This window comes from Nannospalax galili, unplaced genomic scaffold (genome assembly GCF_000622305.1).
Source record: "Nannospalax galili isolate Female #2095 unplaced genomic scaffold, S.galili_v1.0 scaffold660, whole genome shotgun sequence".
NCBI lineage: Eukaryota > Metazoa > Chordata > Mammalia > Rodentia > Spalacidae > Nannospalax > Nannospalax galili.
The window spans coordinates 525,381-544,492 of NW_008349073.1; the positions used below are offsets into that span (position 1 = coordinate 525,381).

The 19,112-nt window shown below is 43.6% G+C and overlaps 1 protein-coding gene across 2 annotated transcripts in view; it reads left to right on the plus strand.

Moving 5' to 3' along the window:
- Nucleotides 1–6,692, plus strand: part of Zc3hc1 (zinc finger C3HC-type containing 1) — a 30,798-nt gene extending 24,106 nt beyond the window's left edge. For both annotated transcript variants that reach the window (XM_008846348.1, XM_008846349.2), the window contains 3 exons: nt 356–568; nt 3,429–3,638; nt 6,253–6,692. In XM_008846348.1, the coding sequence (XP_008844570.1) occupies nt 356–568; nt 3,429–3,638; nt 6,253–6,321 (492 nt within the window). In that variant the 3' untranslated portion in view covers nt 6,322–6,692. The remainder of the gene's footprint in view (nt 1–355; nt 569–3,428; nt 3,639–6,252) is intronic.
- Nucleotides 6,693–19,112: the final 12,420 nt, after the last annotated feature.

Sequence of the window (19,112 nt, forward strand, 5' to 3'; positions counted from 1 at the left end):
ACAGAAACTAAGTATAGAAATACAGTACTCACCAGGCTTGGTGGTACACACCTTTAATCCTAGAACTTGGGAGGCAAAAGCAGGTGGATCTCTATGAGATCAAGGCCCACCTAGTCTCCATAGTGAGTTCCAGGCCAGCTGGGGCTACAGGAAGACCCTGTCTCAAAAAGAACAAAAAAAAAAAAGGAAAGAAAAGCAGTATTCTTTGAGGAATATTTAGTTATTGTAGACAGTTCAGAAACTAAATTTATATTACTTAAACTATAAAATACTGTGTTTCACATGCTTCTAGAAGTAAGCAGGCTAAAACCATTGACATTATTCATATGCATTCATTGTCTTTCTTTTCCTTCAGGCTGAAAAAAGTCCAGGTCCCATTATCTCCCGAACCCGCAGCTGGGATTCTTCCAGTCCTGTTGACCGGCCTGAGCCAGAAGCTGCCAGCCCCACCACCAGGAGCCGCCCAGTGACCCGAAGCATGGGAACAGGAGATTCTGCTGGCCTGGAAGTTCCTTTGAGCCCTCTCAGGAAAGCCAAACGAGCTCGCCTCTGCTCTTCCAGCAGCTCAGTGAGTCCACCTTTGTAGGTAGCTGTGACAACACACAACGCAGACAGTGCCTGTATGTTCAGCATGGAGAAGCAAGCACAAGCCCTCCCTGGACTCTGAAAGATGGAACAGTTGAACTGAACATTGGCAATGCATGCCTATAATCTCTGCTCTTGGGGGGTGGAGATAGGATCAAAAGTTCAAAGCCAGCCTCTACAACATACTGAATTTGAGGCCAGCTTGTACTCTATGAGACCCTTGTCTCAAAAAACCAACAAGATAACTCAGTGAGTAAAGATGTTTATTGCCAGGCCTGATGGGTACCCCGTATACCTACACATGCAAGCACACACACACAAAATAAATCAATAAATGTAATAAAGAAGTAGGAACAGTAGAGTGACCAAAGGAAAGAAGTTCAGGGGTTTTGTCATTTGTTCTTTTGGGGTAGATTCTAGAGGTAATATTTTATTTTAGACTAATGAGGCAGCAGTGCATTAGGGTAGCAACCTGATGAGGTAGGTTTTTTTTTTTTAATTTTTATTTTTTATGTGTTTAAGTATATTGCCTGTATGTATATAAGTGCACCCATGTTGTGTAGTGCTCTCAGAAGTCAGAAGAGGGCCTCCAATCCCCTGGAACTGGAGTTATGGACGGTTGTTGGCCACGATGTAGGTGTTGGGAACAGAACCCTGGTCCTCTACAAGAGCAGCCAGTGCTCTTAACTGCTGAACTATCTCTCCAACCCTGTGTCTGAGAATTATGCCTGTATGTATTTAAGTGCATCACATACATGCAGTACTTGAAGAGACCAGAAGAGGGCATTGAATCCCCTAGAACTGGAGTTAGAGATGGTTGTAAGCTGCCATGTGGATGCTGGCAACTGAACCCAGGTCCCCTGGAAAAGTAGACATTGCTCTTAACCACTTGAGCCATCTCTCTAGCCCCTCTTTTTTTTTTTTTTTTTTAAGACAGGGTCTCACACTGTAGCTCAGGCTAGCCTCAAATTCACAAGGATCCACCCACATCTGCTTCTAAGTCCTGGGATGAAAGGCATGTGCCACCACACCCAACCTTGTCCATTTTCTTCTCCACATCTGTTGATGGACAGCTAGGCTGGTTCCGTTTTTTAATTGTTGTACAAGCATCTTTGTTGGTAAGACTCAGGGTCTTTTGGGTTTATACCCAGGAGTGATACAGTTGGGCCATATGGTAGATCTATTTTCTGTGTTTTGAGAGACCTCAAACAGATTTCCATAATTGTACCAGTTTATAGTCCTACTAGCAGCAACTAAGGGTTTCTTTTTCCTTGCATCCTCACCAGTATTTGTTATTTGTTTTCTTTCTTTCTTTTTTTTTTCTTTTTTTTCTTTATTTGGTCTTTTTGATACCCTGTCTCAAAAAGACCAAAAAAAGAAAAAAATATTTTATTAGTTATTTTTATTTTATGTATATGAGTGTATTGCCTGTGAGTGCACCCGTGTCATGCAGTGCCCACAGAAGTCAGAAGAGGATGCCAAATCCCCTGGAACTGGAGTTATGGATGGTTGTTAGCTGCCGTGTGGGTGCTGAGATTTAAATCTGGGTCCTCTGTAAGAGCAGCCAGTACTTTTAACTGCTGAGCCATCTCTCTAGCCCCTTATTTGTGTTCTTGATGTTAGCTGTTCAAACTGGGATGAGATGGAATCTCAAAATAGTTTTAATTTGCATTTCCCTGATTGCTAAGGATGTTGAACACTTTAGAAATATTTATTGGCCATTTGTGTTTCTTCTTTTGAGAACTATCTTTTTCAGATCATTAGCCCATTTTTTGATTGGAAGATTTGTTTTTGTTTTCTGGGTTAACTTCTGCAATTCTTTACATATTTTAGGTGTTAACCTCTGTCTACAGTAAGCTGGCAAAGATTTTCTTCCATTCTCTAGGCTGTCTCTTCACCCTGCTGATAGTTTCCTTTGCTGTGCAGAAGCCTTTTAATTTTGAGTAATCCCATTTGTCAGTTCTTGAGTTATTTACTGTGTGATTAAAATCCTTTTCAGAATGTTCTTCCCTATGCTTAAAAGGTAAAATGTCAATTGTGTAACCCCAAACACTTCATAGGCTGAAGAGGATGGCAAATTCATCCTCATTGTGGCCTATACAATGAGACTGACCACGTCTCAACGAAAAGGGGAGAAGGTTGAGGGAACTTTTAAAAGTGAGAGGAAAGGGGGGCTAGAGAGATGACTCAGCGGTTAAGGGCACTGATTGCTCTTACAGAGGACCCAGGTTTGATTCCCAGCATCCACCTGGCTTGTAACTCCAGTTCCAGGGACTCTGATGCCCTCTTCTGGCCTTGGGCACTGCACAACATGGGTGCACTTACACACATGTAGGTAATACACACATACATATAAAATAAAAATAATAAAGCTGGGTGTGGTGGCACACGCCTTTAGTCCCAGGACTTGGGAGGCAGAGGCAGGCGAATCTCTATGAGTTGAAGGCCAGCCTGGTCTACAAAGTGAGTTCCAAGCCAGCTGGAGCTACAGGGAGACTGTCTCAAAAAGACCAAAATAAATAAATAAATAAATAAATAAATAAATAAATAAATAAATAAATAAAGAATGAGAGGAAAATTAAAGGGCAGAATTGAAGAAGAAAATCCTTGGAAGGTTGAGGCAAAATGATGGTGAGTTTGAGACCAGCCTTGGCTACATAGTATGACTTCCATCTCAAAAAACAAATAATAATATCAGTAATAATATAGTAATAAAGAAGAACATAAAAACTAAGAGTATAGGCAGTTGGGAGAGTCTGTCCTTGGTGAGTAATTGCAATGCCTCCCTGAATAGACCTAGCATCTGTCTTTCATTCATACTGTGTCTTTTCCTCCTCCCTCAGGATACTGCTTCCCGAAGCTTCTTTGATCCCACCTCTCAGCATAGAGATTGGTGCCCTTGGGTGAATGTCACAGTTGGCAAAGAAACTAGGGAGAATGGAAGTACGGAGCTGGATGCTCCCAGCACCCCACCAGAGCCAGGCTGGAAAGCCGTGTTGACCACCCTGTTGGCCCACAAGCAGTCTAACCAGCCAGCCGAGACGGACTCTCTGGTGAGATTAGCCATTACCCTACATATGCATAGCACTCACAGTGGAGGCCGGTCCTATAATTAGTACCCTGCATCTGCCTTCAGCCTTCCTAAGTCAAGTTAGACTCTTTCAAGAGAAAAAAAGCATAGAAGCAATTCAAGCTTTCTTCAGCTTAGCATATGGCATTCCATCGTGTTCTGATAAATTCTTTGTTCCTCCAGCTAAAATAATTCAAAGTAGGAAAGGAATAGAGAAGCAGAAATAGACGAATAGGCAGCTGCTGCGGCCTCACATTGCAAAGCAGCTGCTTTCTCTGTTAGTTGCCGCCACTTGGGTTTGGAACCTGGCCGGTTGACTTGGCTGTTGGAGCTCTATGTTCTGACACCAAACCATGGTTTCATTTTTCATGTCGGACATGTTACTTTACTCTCCCACAGTCCAGTCATGTGCTCTGGACAGCATTAGCCATCATGGTCATGGCTGCTGCAGTGACAGACAAGAAATGCGAAAGCATCAAAAAAAAAAAGAGAAAATCTGAGAAAATAAGAATGGAAATCACAGGGTAGACAGAAAGGAGTCCTGAGAACTGGCTCTGCATTCCCTTGCAGGCTCAGTTCCACATTTGCCTCGGAGTTTGGCATAAATATAACAGTTTCTGACTTCTACACCTTCAAGGACAAAGTACAGTAGTACTTGTTAACCAGCATTCCCAGATTCATGGTTTGACAAGGTCACAAGATTTCCACCAGAGGGAGCTATAGTGATGCTAAAAGCCCAACAGTGTACATTTTTAGTGCCCTTATTAAGTATGTAGAAGGATTTCCAAAGTTTTTCAGGAAAAAAAAAAATTTTTTTTTTTTTTCAATTTAAAAATGTTTAGATTAGGAGCTAGGCATGGTGGCACACATCTTTAATCCCAGCACTCTGGAGGCATAGGCAGGTAGATCTCTGTGAGGTTGAGGTCAGCCTGGTCAACATAGCAAGCTCCAGGCCAACTGAGGCTACAGGGAGACCATGTCTCAAAAATAAGAAAGAAAAAAAATTAGATCAGGGGGCCAGCAAGATGGCTCAGAGGGTAAAAGCACTTGCCATCATCCTGATTACCTGAGTTTGATCTCCAGAACCCACATGGTGAAGTGAGAGAACTAACTCCTGAAAGTTGTCCTTTGACCTCCACATAGCCACCTTGGCTGATGACACACCTGCGTGCCAGCACTCAGGAAGCTGAGACAGAAAGATCACAAGTAGGAGGCCAGCCTGAACTATATAGGAGACCTTATCTCAAAAAACACTCAGACTTGGGAATAAAGACATGATATGGCCCACCACTCAAACTGGAGATGTTAAGCCTGTCTTTGTCTACAAATTCTCTCAGGAAATAATGTCTTGGCAATTTTTATTAAGATTCCCCTCTGTCTCTGTGATATTAAAAAGAAACTTCACAGCTGGGCATGATGGCACACACCTTTAATCCCAGCACTTGGGAGGCAGAGGCAAGCAGATCTCTGTGAGAGAGGCCAGCCTGGTCTACATAGTGAGTTTAAGAAAAAAAAACTTCACAGGCTTTTTTTTTTCTGGTGTGGGATGCAGTTTTAGGGAGTTGCTTCATAAAAGGCCCTGGGTTTCTGACTTTAAAGCTCCTCTTGTTTTTAAGGAAAAAAAAAATGAGCTGGGGAGATGGCTCAGTGGTAATGTTGCCTGCTCTCAAGCCTGATGACCTGAGAATAAAGAATTTAAAGAGGGCGGGGCATGGTTGCACATGCTTTTAATCCCAGCACTCAGGAGGCAGAGGCAGGTGGGTCTCTGAGTTCGAGGCCAGCCTGATCTACATAGGGAGTTCCAGGCCAGCTGGTACTACAGAGAGACCCTGTCTCAAAAAAAAAGGATAAGGAAACAGTGGAAATGGCATTTTATATAAGTTTAAGGTAACTTTATGGATCATCTTGTAAATATCCTTTGTAGTATCACTAGACCCTTGCCTTGGGGAATAATTCCTCATTAGTGTCACTTTCAAAGACAGAACCAAGTGTTCTTATTTACTGAGAACTTTGCTAATGAATTGCTTTGTCTCCCTGGAATGGCATTTCTTAGAATGTCAGAGCTCCTCTTAGGTATGATCAAGTGACAGTGAGAGTCCTCCTATTTTTAATTCTGTTGGCTAAAGCATGAAGGAGAAAGCCAAGGTCATAGTTGGCTTAGACTTAGACTTTGGTAATACCATTAACCCCAGCTAGGTACCACATAAATGTGAACCCTTGTTTATAAGAAATAATGAAGTAGGTCCAATTAAGCATCATGGATGAAAACCAGTGCAAACTGTGTGCTACACTAATGGTGAGTAAGGAATGTCATCATCATATACAAAGATACAGATACTTAGAGGGATGCTATGAGCCAGGTTTGGATGCTAAGTTAACGTTACCAGTGGCCTGACAATAGAACATGGGCTTCTGATTCTGTTTGACTTTAGCTGTGCATTATGTATGGCATAATATAAAATGAGTTTTTGCTCAACCCTAGATAAGTCCAGATCAATGTGAAAGGAATTTATAGACCAGAGCAGTCCTAGAGCTATTACCTATCTTTTGTCTCTTTGAAAGAATTTACTTCTGATAACAAGCTTTTCTCCTTGTAGAGTCTCTCTGAAAAATCAAGGAAAGTATTCCGAATATTCCGGCAGTGGGAATCTGTGTGCTCATCCTAAAGATACACCAGCCTCTTCCTGGACAGAACAAAAAGAGAGTGATTTTTTTGAAAAATGACTCTAGATTCCCTTTTGGTGAGCTGATGCTAAGTTTATCTCCATTCTGGTTTAATGGCAAGTGCAAAGGAACTACGTATCAGCCATCTGCATGACGCAGAAGAGACCTGTGTCCGTGCAGGAACACGGACAGGGTAAGATACAGCAAGCCCAGTTCTGTCAGAGGGCTGCAGGGTTATGAAAGTAGCTGGAAGAGAGCTCAGAACATGTGTCACAGTGGCTTCAGTGCGGGCTCAGTGTTCTGAGGACTTGTAGCCCAGGAATGTAACAGTATGTGTTAATAAAGTATTTGCTAAGATTCTTCTGCTGGAAAATTGTTTTTTCCTCTTGCCTAGTGGGCTGCAGAAGACCAGTAGAACAGTCTATAGAGTCAAAATGCATTTCTGAGTAGCCTGCAAATGCTAAAATGTATTTGTGATTCTAGCCAAAGTGATGAAGTCTTTCTAAACTTGAAGACTCAGTGCATGGTGAGTCTTCTCCTGGCTTTGTTGGTAGGAGAGTGAGAGACTAGAACTGGAAATGGGGTCACTCAAAAAAGGTCCCTCCATGTGCCTGCCAGTGCCTGCTGCCCTGACTGAGTCTCCTCAAACCTCTTTCCCTGCTTATAAAGATCATCAGCCTCTGTGGTAGAAAGATTGACCTTGAACTTGAGCCCATATATATATAGCCTGCTGTCCACTGGTAACAGAATCTCACTAAGTAACCCTGGCCAGCCTGGAACTTACTATATTCTATGTTGCTATGGATAGCCTCAAACTCAGAGATCTGCCTGCCTCTCTCAATCAATGCTGAGATTAAAGGTGTGTTGCCACCATGGGCTAGCTAGTTTTAGAACTCATTTTTTTTGTTTGTTCTTATATGAAATAAGATCTTTTTTTAATCTTTATTATTTTTATGTGTATGAGTGTATATTGCCTGCATATTTGTAAGTGCACCTGTATCGTGCAATGCCCATGGAGTCAGAAGAGGGTGTCAGATCCCCTAGAACTAGAGTTAAAGACAGTTGTTAGCCTCCATGTGGGTGCTGGGTATTGAACTCGGGTCCTCTGCAAGAGGACCGCTGAGCCATCTCTCCAGCTCCATGAAATAGGATCTTACTGTGTAACCCAGGCTGGCCTGGAATTCACTGAGTAACCAAGGCTGGTCTCAAATTCCTGGCAGTCTTCCTGCCTCAGCCTTCCTAGTGCTAGGATTATTTTTTAATTATGTATATGTGTGTGTGCCTGTGTAGGGATATATGCATGTGAGTGTAAGATCTCTCTAACCCCTATAACCCACTTTTGAACTAAAGTATTTTATATTTTTCTTTTTCCATTTTCATGTATATGTGATGGAGGTACATGTGTGTGGGCACACGTGCACATGCATGTGGAGGCCTGAGGTTGATGGCAGGAAGCACCCTCAATTGTTCTTCCACATAATTCATTGAGGAAGGGTCTTATAATCAAATCCCAGCACCCAGACATATGGCTTGTCTTGCTAGCCAGCTTGCTTTGAGGATTCCCTTTCCCCCCCTTTCTAAGGTTAGACTCTCAGGTGTACTACTACTCCTACCTGGCATTTATGTGGGTTTTGGGGGATCTGAACCCTGATCCTCACACTTGCACAGCAAGCGCTTTAGCTGCTGAGCCATCTCCTCAGTCTCAAACTGAAATATCTTTTTTTAAAATTTATTTTTATGTGTATGACTATTTTGCCTGTATGTAGGTGCATGGCACTATATGCATGTAGTGCTCAAGGAAGCCAGAAGAGGGCATCAGATCACCTTCAACTGGAGTTACTAAGAGTTTAGCTGCCATGTGGGTGAACCCAGGCCAGGTATGGTGGCACACACCTTTAATCTCAGCACTTGGGAGGCAGAAGCAGGCAGACAGGTAGATCTCTGTGAATTCAAGCCCAGCTTGGTCTACATAGTGAGTTCCAGTCCAGCTGGGGCTACAGGAAGACCAAAAAAATAAATAAAAAAAAAAACAAAAACAAAAAAACTGAACTGAACCTCGGTCCCTGGTCCTGTGCAAGAGCAGCCAGTGCTCTTAACCGATGAGCCATCTTTCCAGGCCCCCAAACTGAAGTATTTTATTTTATTTTATTTATTTATATGCACGTATTGCCTTCATGTAGGTAAGTGTGCCTTTGCCATGCAGTACCTGCAGAGGACAGAAGAGGCTATAGGATCCCCTGAACCTGGAGTTACAAACAGTTGTCAGCTGCCATGTGAGTGCTGGGATTCAAACCCAGGTCTTCTGCAAGAACAGCCAGTGTTCTTAACCGCTGAGCCATCTCTCCAGCCCCTATTTTATTTTATTTTTATGTAGACCAGACTAGCCTCACTTTCTCAGAGATCCACCTGCCTCTGCTTCCTTGGGATTAAAGGTGTGGGCCACCGTGCCCTACCCAGACATAATATTCTATCCATACTGTCCTTTATGTAATTTTTAAGAAACAGAACTTGGGACTGGAGAGATGGATCAGTGGTTAAGAGCACTGGTTGCTCTTGCAGTTCCCAGCACCCACAACTTCAATTCCAGAAGTTAATGCTCACAAATGTAATGGGGGAAGATTTCAAGGGTAGTATAGACTGGAGCTGACCTTGGAGAGGGAACTGTGGGCTCCAGGAAAAGCAGAAAAGATCTTGTCTATCTTGGCTTGAATCCCAGCACATAGTACAATACCCAGCACATAATGGACACTCAATTTTAAAAAAAGAAAAAAGAAGCCAGGTATGGTGGCACACACCTTTAATCTTTAAACCCAGCATTCCAGGAGGATCTCTGTGAGTTCAAGGACAGCCTGGCCTACATAACAAGTTCCAGGCTATAGGGAGACCCTGTCTCAAAAAGACCAAAAAAAAAAAAAAGAGAGAGAGAGAAAAAGAAAGGAAAGAAAGAAAGAAAGAAAGAAAGAAAGAAAGAAAGAAAGAAAGAAAGAAAGAAAGAAAGAAAGAAAGAAAGAAAGAGAAAAAAAGACATTTGGTTCAAGTATGGTGGCACATACCTACAATCCTGACTGCTGGGAAGGTCCAGACAGGAGGAGAGAAAGCAGGGAAAGAAAAAAGGAGGGGGGGAGGGAAAGGAAAGAACTCAGTGGTAGAGCACTTACTGTGGGTTCAGTCCCCAGTACTTCAAATAAAACAGCCAACAAAGGACATTTGGGGCTGAAGAAACACAGCAAATGAGCTCAGTGTTGGATATGTTCCAGAAAGGGCAGATGTTCTGCTGGGCGAGTCTTGTATTGAGTAGAAGAAAGAAGCGGAAAATGAAAGTTGGTCCAGATTGGAGGCGTGTTATGTCATGAGATAGTTTTAGTTTATTTCTATGGTGAAAGGAAGGCTCTTGAATGTCATTATCTTCAGGAAACACATTCTGTTATCTCTGAATGTCCACATTAGGAGAAACAAAGCAGGGTCTTGTCTTAGGGCCCGAGAGCAGCAGTAGGACATGATTTGATAGAAAGGCCACAAGGTTTGGGTGTGAGAAAGGCATGTGAGAGGCTGGGGAGATGGCCTAGTGGTAGAGTGCTTGCCATGGAAGCATGAGGACCTAAGTTGTGATCCCACCACCCACATAAAAGCTAGGCGTGGCAGTGATGGGATTACAGGGATATAAAAATAAGATGGAGGGACTGGAGAGATTGCTCAGCGGTTAAGAGCACTGGTTGTTCTTGCAGAAGACCCAGGTTTGAATCCCAGCACCCACACGGCAGCTAACAACTGTCTGTAACTCCAGTACAGGGGATCTGACAACCTCTTCTGACCTCCGAGGGCATTGCATGACACAGGTGCACTTACCTACATGCAGGCGCTTTTAATCCCAGCACTGGGGAGGCAGAGGTAGGAGGATCTCTGTGAGTTCAAGGCCAGCCTGGTCTACATAGTTCCAGGACAGCTGGGGCTACAGGGAGACCCTGTCTCAAAAAGACCAAAAAATAATAATAATAAATAAATAATAATAATAATAATAAATAAAATTTAAAAATAAAAATAAGATGGAGTAAAATTGAGAAAGACCTTGAAAGTAGCCTTTGGCCGCCACACACATGCACACAGAAACACATATACACACATAAACTACATATACAGATAAAAGAGGACAGGAGTGGTAACTCATTCATGACCTTGACCTTGAGGATGTGGTCCAGCTAGTCAAGATAAGAGTACTCAAGAGGAGAGGGCAGACAATCTACAATCATTTACTGGTTTTTTGTTTTTGTTTTTCGTTTTTTGGTTTTTTTTGGTCTTTTTGAAACAAATTCTCCCTGTTAGCGCCAGCTGGCCTGGAATTCACTATGTAGACCAGACTGGCCTTGAACTCACAGAGATCCGCCTGCCTCTGCCTCCCAAGTGCTGGGATTAAAGGCGTGCACCATCACGCCTGGTTTATTTTTAATTTTTTATTACATTTATTTATTTATTGTGTGTTTGTATGTATGTGAGCACACATGCCAGAGCATGTGTGTAGAGGTCAGTGGACAACTTGTAGGAATTGGTTCTCTCCTTCCACCATGTGAGTTCTGGAGATTGAACTGGCAGCTGCCTTAACCCAATTGAACTATCTCACCACTAGCCCTGATTTGATACTTTGAATATATGTGTGTGTGTGTGTGTGTGTGTGTGTGTGTGTGTGTGTGTTTGGGAGGGTCTGCTCATATGTATATGTTTGTAAGTGCAAAGGACAGATGACAACTTCAGGTGTCATCCTCAGGGACAGTCTTCCTCCTTTGAGCCTGGAACTTTCCAATTACATGGGGCTGGCTGAAAGTGAGATCCATAGATCTTGTCTCTCCCTCCCTAGTACTGAGTATACCACTGTGCCCAGCAATTTTACTTAGGTTCTGAAGATCATACTCAAGTCCTCCTGCTTTTGGGGCAAACATTTTACTAGCTAATCTATATCCTTAGTTCTTTTATTTATTTAACTTTTGAAACAAGAGTTTCACTATTATAACCTGGACTTACCTTGAATTCAAGATCCTTCTGCTCCTGCTTCCTGAGTGCTGGGATTATAGATGTAAGCAACCATGCTGTGCTTGAATAATTTTTTTTTTTTTTTTGGAATGGCCCTTTAAAAGAAGATAGTTAACCAGGACTGGAGAGATGGCTCAGTGGTTAAGAGCCCTGGCTGCTCTTCCAGAGGACCTGGGTTTGGTTCCCAGCACCCACATGGCAGCTAACAACTGTCTGTAACTCCAGTTCCAGGGGATCCGATGCCCTATCTAACATCCTCAGGCAATGCAGGACACAGGTGCGCTTACATACATGTAGGAAATACACTGATACATGTAAAATAATAAAATATTTTTCTTTTAAAGAGAAGATAGAAGGCTAGAGAGATGGCTCAGCAGTCAAGAGCACTGACTGTTCTTGCAGAAGACCCTGTCTCGAATCCCAGTACCCAAATGGTGGCTAACAACCATCTGCAACTCCAGTTCCAGGGGATCCGAAGCCCTCTTCTGTCTTCCGAGGGCATTGCATGTCACAGGTGCACTTACAAACACACAGGCAATATACTCATACACACAAAAACAAATTTCAAATAAATAAATAAAAATAAATACAGCCGGGTGTGGTGGCTCACACCTTTAATCCTAGCACTTTAGAGGCAGAGGAAGGTTTATCTCTGTAAGTTCAATGCCAGCCTGGTCTACATAGCAAGTGCCAGGCCAGCAGGGGCTATAGGGAGACCCTGTCTCAAAAAGACCTAATAAATAAATTTTAAAAAGAAGATAGTTACCTAAAAATTAATTTTTATTAATTTACTGTTTGCATATGGTTTGTCCCCACCCAAACATTCTAAGGCTAGATCGTTGGTAAAGGTGGTCCTTTGAGAGGTGCTGAGGCCTGTAACAGAGACTAAGGCCTAACTCATAGGAGTGAATTCTGGCTTTCCTGGGACTGGTGTGGTTACTGCAAGAGTGGGTTATTAAAAAGTTAGTTTGGGGGAACTGGAGAGGTGGCTCAGTGGTTAAGAGCACTGGCTGCTCTTGCAGAGGACCTGGGTTCAATTCCCAGCACCCACATGGTGACTGTCTGTAACTCCAGTTCCAGGGAATATGATTCCTCTTCTGACCTCCGAGGATATTGCACAACAAGGGTGTACTTACATACATGTAGGCAATATGTTCATACACAAAAATAATAAAAATTTTTTTTAAGTTAGTTTGGGGGGCTGGAGAGATGGCTCAGTGGTTAAGAGCACTGACTGCTCTTGCAAAGGACCTGGGTTCAATTCCCGGCACCCATACAGCGGCTAACACCCATCCGTAACTCCAGTTTCAGGGGATCCAACACCCTCTTTCTGACCTCAGGCATTGCATGACACAGGTACACTTATACACATGTAGGTAATACACTCATATGCAAAATTAAAAATAATAATTTTTACCAGTTTAGGAGACTGGCAATGTTGCTCAGCTGTCGAGGGCTGCCTAGCATTCATGAAACCCTGGGTTTGAGTCCTAGCACTGAATAAAACAGACATGGTGGTGCATGTCTATAATTCCAACACTGGGGAGGTAGAAACAGGAAGATCAGGAGTTTAAGGTCATCCTCAGTTACACAGGGAATTCCCATCCAGCCTAGGATACATGAGACCCAATCCTAGAAAACAAAATGGAGGGCTAGCAAGATGACTTAGTGGGTAAAAGTGCCTGCCACCAAGACTGACAACCTGAGTTTGATCCTCGGGCCCTGCGTGACAGGAGAAATCTGACTTCCCCAAGTTTTCCTCTGACCTTCACACATGTTTGCACACCCATACTGGAGAGATGGCTCAGTGGTTAAGAGCACTGGCTGCTCAGAGGACCCAGGTTCAGTTCCCAGCGTCCACATGGCAGCTAACAACAGTTCATAACTCCAGATCCAGGGGATCTGGTGCCCTCTTCTGGCCTCTGTGGGCATTGCATGACATGGGTGCACTTGCATGCATGTAGGCTACAACACTCATATACAGAAAATAAAAATAAAAATTTAAAGTTTGGCTCTGTCTTACACAGTCCCTCCATATGATGCTATCTTCTACTAGAAGTCATTGCTGTACTATGCTCTTAGACCTCCAGAATTATAAATTAAATAGCCTTTTTTTTTGGTCTTTTTGAAACGGTCTTCCTGTAGCTCCAGCTGACCTGGAACTCACTATGTAGACCAGGCTGGCCTTGAACTCACAGAGATCTGCCTGTCTCTGCCTCCCAAGTGCTGGGACTACAGTTATGCAGCACCACGCCTCATTTTTTTTTTTTAAATTATGTGTATGAGTGTATTGCCTGCATGTGTGTAAGTGTACTCATGTCATGCAATGCCCAAGGAGGTTGGAAGAGGGCATCAGATCTCTGGAACTGGAGTTACAGACAGCTGTCAGCCACCATGTGGGTGCTTGAAATCAAACCCGGGTCTTTTGCAAGAACAGCCAGTGGTGTTCTTAACCACTGAGCCATCTCTCCAGCCTCATAGCCTCTTTCTTTATGAAGTACCTCATCTTTAGTATTTTGTTACAGCAACCCAAAACAGACTAAGACATTTACTACCCCAAAAATAGCATTATAAAATTTTCTACTTTATTGACTATATTATCATTTTATGGGATGCTCTCTAGCCTCTGGGAAACAGCATTTCAGTGTCTTTCTCTTTGCCTCTCCGGTCAACACCTTTTTTGCAGTCCCTAGTCCCGGTGATCTGGACAGGTCTTGATAATCACAGTTACCAAGATCCTTTGGTTTGCTCAGTCCTCCTATGCTATAGGTTCTCCACTATTTTACCACTAAGGCCTCTAGGATGCTGTTTTGTTTTGACAGTGATTGTATTTCTCAGCCAAATAGATTTTCTTTTTAATGGAAAGGAAGACTGAAGCCAAAAGCTATATAATAACTAGCGCTGACCTAGCTAGAATGTGGCAGAGTGACCCTTCAATCCATTTTTCCCACCCTTCTGTTCTTTCCATTGCAATACAGCTGGGAATATATTTCAAGCCCTGTGATTCTGGAATTTTCCTTTCCCAAGCTCAAAGCTGGCCTCTGCCTCTCACAATAAAGGAAAAATTTGTTGTAACTGCAGATAGGACTCTAGTTTCCTGGCTCTTTTTAGATTTTAGCCAACTTTAATAGACTCACCAAGTAGAACATTCTTTAGGGGGCTTTCTACCCTTGCTCTTTGAATCCTTAGAGAGTTGTGATGCCTCTGAACCAGCTCTTGAATCTTTTCCACCCTGTCCCAACTCAGCTACAAAGACAGCTGCTTGTATGGCTTGACCAACAGCAAAAGTTCAGGCACTTTCTCCACCTCGGTTTTCCTGCCTATTTTTAGTTCTATTCCTAGTCTGGGTTTTCTTTGGCTTTATATAGCTGTCATTTGGGTCGGCTGACCCAGGCCCTCAGAAGAAAATGCCGCACTTGAGCCCTTCAATGAGAAACTGACTGTTCTTTCCATCTTTAGCCCGCGTTCTCTTTCTGCTCAGTGCCTCTCTCGTTACATTGATTTGTGTAGCTGAAACCCACAGAGGCCTCTGGGTAGGACAGGTAGGTCATAGACATTTGGTCATTTATCCAAAGATTTAGAGCATTCTGTTATGCTTGTTGTCCATCTTGTACTCACTTCTGTGAGCTACCTATCGCTATTCCAGGTAGGCAAAGATAGAGGAAATGAACTGTTTCCCATGGTGGGTCAGCATTATGGAAGCAGGAACCTAAAATGGGTTGCTTAGAAGGGACTCAAGATTTACCTCCAAGGAAAGCCTTTTCTGCCCTCAAGTGGAAGCCAACACCAGAGACAATAAAATCCTTTTCAGGGGCTGGAGAGATGGCCCAGTGGTTAAGAGCATTGGCTGCTCTTCCAGGGGACCTGGGTTCAGTTCCCAGCACCCACATACATAGTAGCTAACAACCATCCTTAACTTCAGTTCCAAGAAATCCAACATCCTCTTCTGGCCTCCACAGGCATCACACACATGGATGCACTTACATACATGTAGGCAAAACACTCATACACCCACTTCTAAACCAATCCTGCCAGCCCAGCTAGAGCTAATAGAGAGGAAGGACACATAAGAGTCCCTGCATGGCAAGGCAGATCTGGAACCATTTTGAGTCATGGCAAAGCAAAGGCTGCCTTCTAGTGCAACCTGAGGGAGAAGAGAAGGAAGAACAGTCTAAAACAGGAGAACCCCTGAAAACTGATTTTACTACAGTTTGCCAAGCACTGACCTAAACACTAGGAATATTTTCATCATTTAAGCCCCACAGCAATCCTGTGAGTACAATTACTATCCTTGTTTTAAAAACGAAGACGCATGCCTTTAATCCCAGCGCTCAGGAGGCAGAGGCAGGCAGATGTCTGTGAATGCAAGGCTAGCCTGTCTATATAGCAAGTTCCAGGCCAGCTGAGGCTACAGGGAGACCCTGTCCCAAAAAGAGAAAACAAACAACAACGACAAACACAAACAAGAAAATAGGGGCTAGAGAGATGGCTCAGCAGTTAAGAACACTGGCTGCTCTTGTAGAGGATCCAGGTTCAGTTCCCAGACCCGACATGGTGGCTCACAGTTGTTTGTAACTCCAATTCCAGGTGATCAGACACCCTCTTTTAGCTTCCGTGGACATTGCATGACATGGGTGCACTTAAACACATGCAAGAAAAACACTCAAACATACAAATTAATTAAAAAATATCTAACAATTGATTACAAAGTATAAGTTGCAGAATGTAACTCAAACTATTAAAATGGTTATTGCAATGTAGCATAGTGGAATATTATATGGTCTTAGAAGGAAATCCAGTTATAACCTACAACATGGATGAGCCTTAAGGACATTCTGCAAAGTTGAATGAGCCAGTGACAATGGGTAGAAATACCGCATGATTCCAATTTGATGAAGTGTCATGGGAACATAATGTAGAATGAGACCACCAGGGCTGGAGAAAGATCAAATGGAAAGACATGCAGTGGCTGTGGAGTTGTAGTTTTGCAGGTCAAACACTTGTAGAGCTCTGTTTCACAACTATAAGCTCAGCCAACCTTGTTGAGCTGTACACCTAAAAATGGCTACAATGGCAATTTTTGTTATATGAGTTTGTTTTATTTTTGAACCACAGGAGAAGAAATTCAAATGACTTCTACTGACTCCAGCTTTTGGGGTGGGAGTCTTTTAGTTTGGTTGGTTTCTTGATGTTGTTTTGGGTGGTTTTTTTGAGACAGGGTCTTCCTGTAGCCCCAGCTGGCCTGGACTCATTATGTAGACCAGGCTGTCCTGGAACTCATTATGTAGACCAGGCTGGCCTGGAACTCATTATGTAGACCAGGCTGGCCTGGAACTCATTATGTAGACCAGGCTGGCCTGGAACTCACAGAGCTCCATCTGCCTTTTCCTCCCCAGTGCTGGAATTAAGTGCACTGCCACACCTGGCTTTTCTGATTGTGTCTTTGCTCTATGGTCCTCTGTGTCATGCTCTCTATTTTTAAGTTTTGCATTTTCTAATACAGGAAGAAAACAGTCATGAAACTAGAATGTGGTCTTTCTTTTGTAGATTCAGATAAATTAGACATCAGGGGAAATGTGTCTTACCAAATATTAAACGGCTTGAAAAACTCTCCTCCTTGAAGATCACAGCATCTTCCAAGTTTCCAGGAGCTTGGGAACATAAGCCCATTTGAAAGTCCAAGTCAGGCATGTGGCCTTAGTGTCAAGCAGGAATGCTGTAAGTACCCACTAGAGCCACTAGATGCCGCCAGTGGTCCACACAGGACTTCCTTTTTTTGAATTTCAAAACAAACCTCTTGCTGCCATCATTAGCAGATAGATCCCTAGGCAACACAACACTTCCTTTTCCAAATGATTTATCCTCATTTCAGCATCTTTTTTTTTTTTGACAGACTCTCACTATGTAGCCCTGGCTAGCCTGGAACACACTATGTAGTCCAGGCTGGCCTTGAACTCACAGAGATCCACCTGCTTCTGCCTCCCCAGTGCTGGTATTAGAGGCTTGCACCACTATTCTTGGCTTAACACATCACTCTTGCTTCATTGTCTTTCCAGCTTATGCTGCTGGAAGCTGAAGCTGCCTGGTTTGTACCATAGACTAATCCAGTGATAGAGATAGAAATGGAGCTGGGCGTGGTGGTGCACGCCTTTTATCCCAGCACTCGGGAGGCAGAGGCAGGTGAATCTCTGAGCTCAAGGCCAGTCTGGTCTACATAGTGAGTTCCAGGACAGCTGGGGCTACAGGGAGACCCTGTCTCAAAAAGACCAAAAAAGAAAAAGAAATGGAGGGGCTAGAGATGGCTCAGCGGGTAAGAGCACTGGCTGCTCTTGCAGAGGACCCCAGTTGGGTTCCCACCACCCACATGGAGGCTAATAACCATCTGTAACGCCAGTTCCAGGGGATCCAACACCCTCTTCTGGCCTCCACAGACATCACACGACATGGGTACACATACATACATGCAGGCAATACATGCATACACATAAAATCACTCATATACATAAAATAAAATTAATAAGATATTTTGTTTTAAAAAGAAAAAGAAATGGAAAGCCTTGAGGTAGTCCATGTGAAGAGGGAAAGGATGCTTTTAATGAAGAGCCAGAGAAAGGGGTAGGGATTTCTTCTGTTTAAGTCCAGGGTTAATCCCTTCACCCAGCAATAGAGACACAAGGCTAAGAAACAGGTTTACTGAGAAGTCAGCTCAGAAAGGAAAATCGGGGAGATAAGCCATTAGTAGCCATCTTGGCACACATGGCAGCATTGAGGCAGCCCTCTCAAGATGTCACCAACACTTAGGCTGGGTCACCTTGAGGCCAACCCACAAAAATAAGCCAGTTACAAAACCTGAGGACATGTCCACAGGGGCACGGGCCAGGAGCAGTGTGTCATCGGCACAGTGCTGTAGCTCAGGCTCAGCAGGTGACCCTTGGCTTGTGTGGATTCCAACATGTGTGACTAATGCTCATTAACCCTGACTCATGGCAGCACTGAACACAAATAGATTGTTATTGCCACTTGATCGAGTGGGGAAACTGAGGAATGGAGTGGGGAAGCAGCTTTGTCCCATTAGTCAGTGGCAGCACCAGGTCATGAGTTCATCACCATGTCCAATGTCTTATGTAGCTGCCCTTGGCAATCAGGAGTAAACAGAGCTGTCCAAGAATGGAGAAGGAGGGCCCCCTCTTCAGTGGCGTTTCCATGTCTATAGAGACAGACAGACAGACAGACAGACAGACAGACTTTGGCTTAATCCTCTGAGCTCCACAATGAGGAATCTGAAGGCCAGAGTGGGAAATGGCAAGATAAGAGAGAGAGGAGAGAGGGTGGGGGGGGGCCTTGGCCTACTCCTCTGAGTTCCATAATGAGGAATCTGAAGGCCAGAGTGGGAAGTGGCAGCCTAGATCACACAAAGGCTGTAGCCTAGAGTCCTGAGGGACCATGCCAGGTCCCTTTCCTTCTCTACAGTCACAGTGACAGAAGAGAAGAGGCAAGTCAAAGCTCATTCTAGATCTGGCTGCCTATGTTCAAATCCTGGATTCACTGGTTATCAGTTGTGTGCTTCTGGGCCTCAGTTTCTTCATCTGTATAAAGGGCAATACTAGTGCCTATGTCATAGGGATGTTTGAAAACTGAAGATGCTAATACTGTATTAGTTGTTTATTTAGCAATCCTTACCTGCACACCTGGCCACTCAGCCACCCTGTTGGCTTAAGGCCAGTCATCTCTCGGGCCAAATCTCTTTAGTCTGCCTGGACTTTGGGGTGTT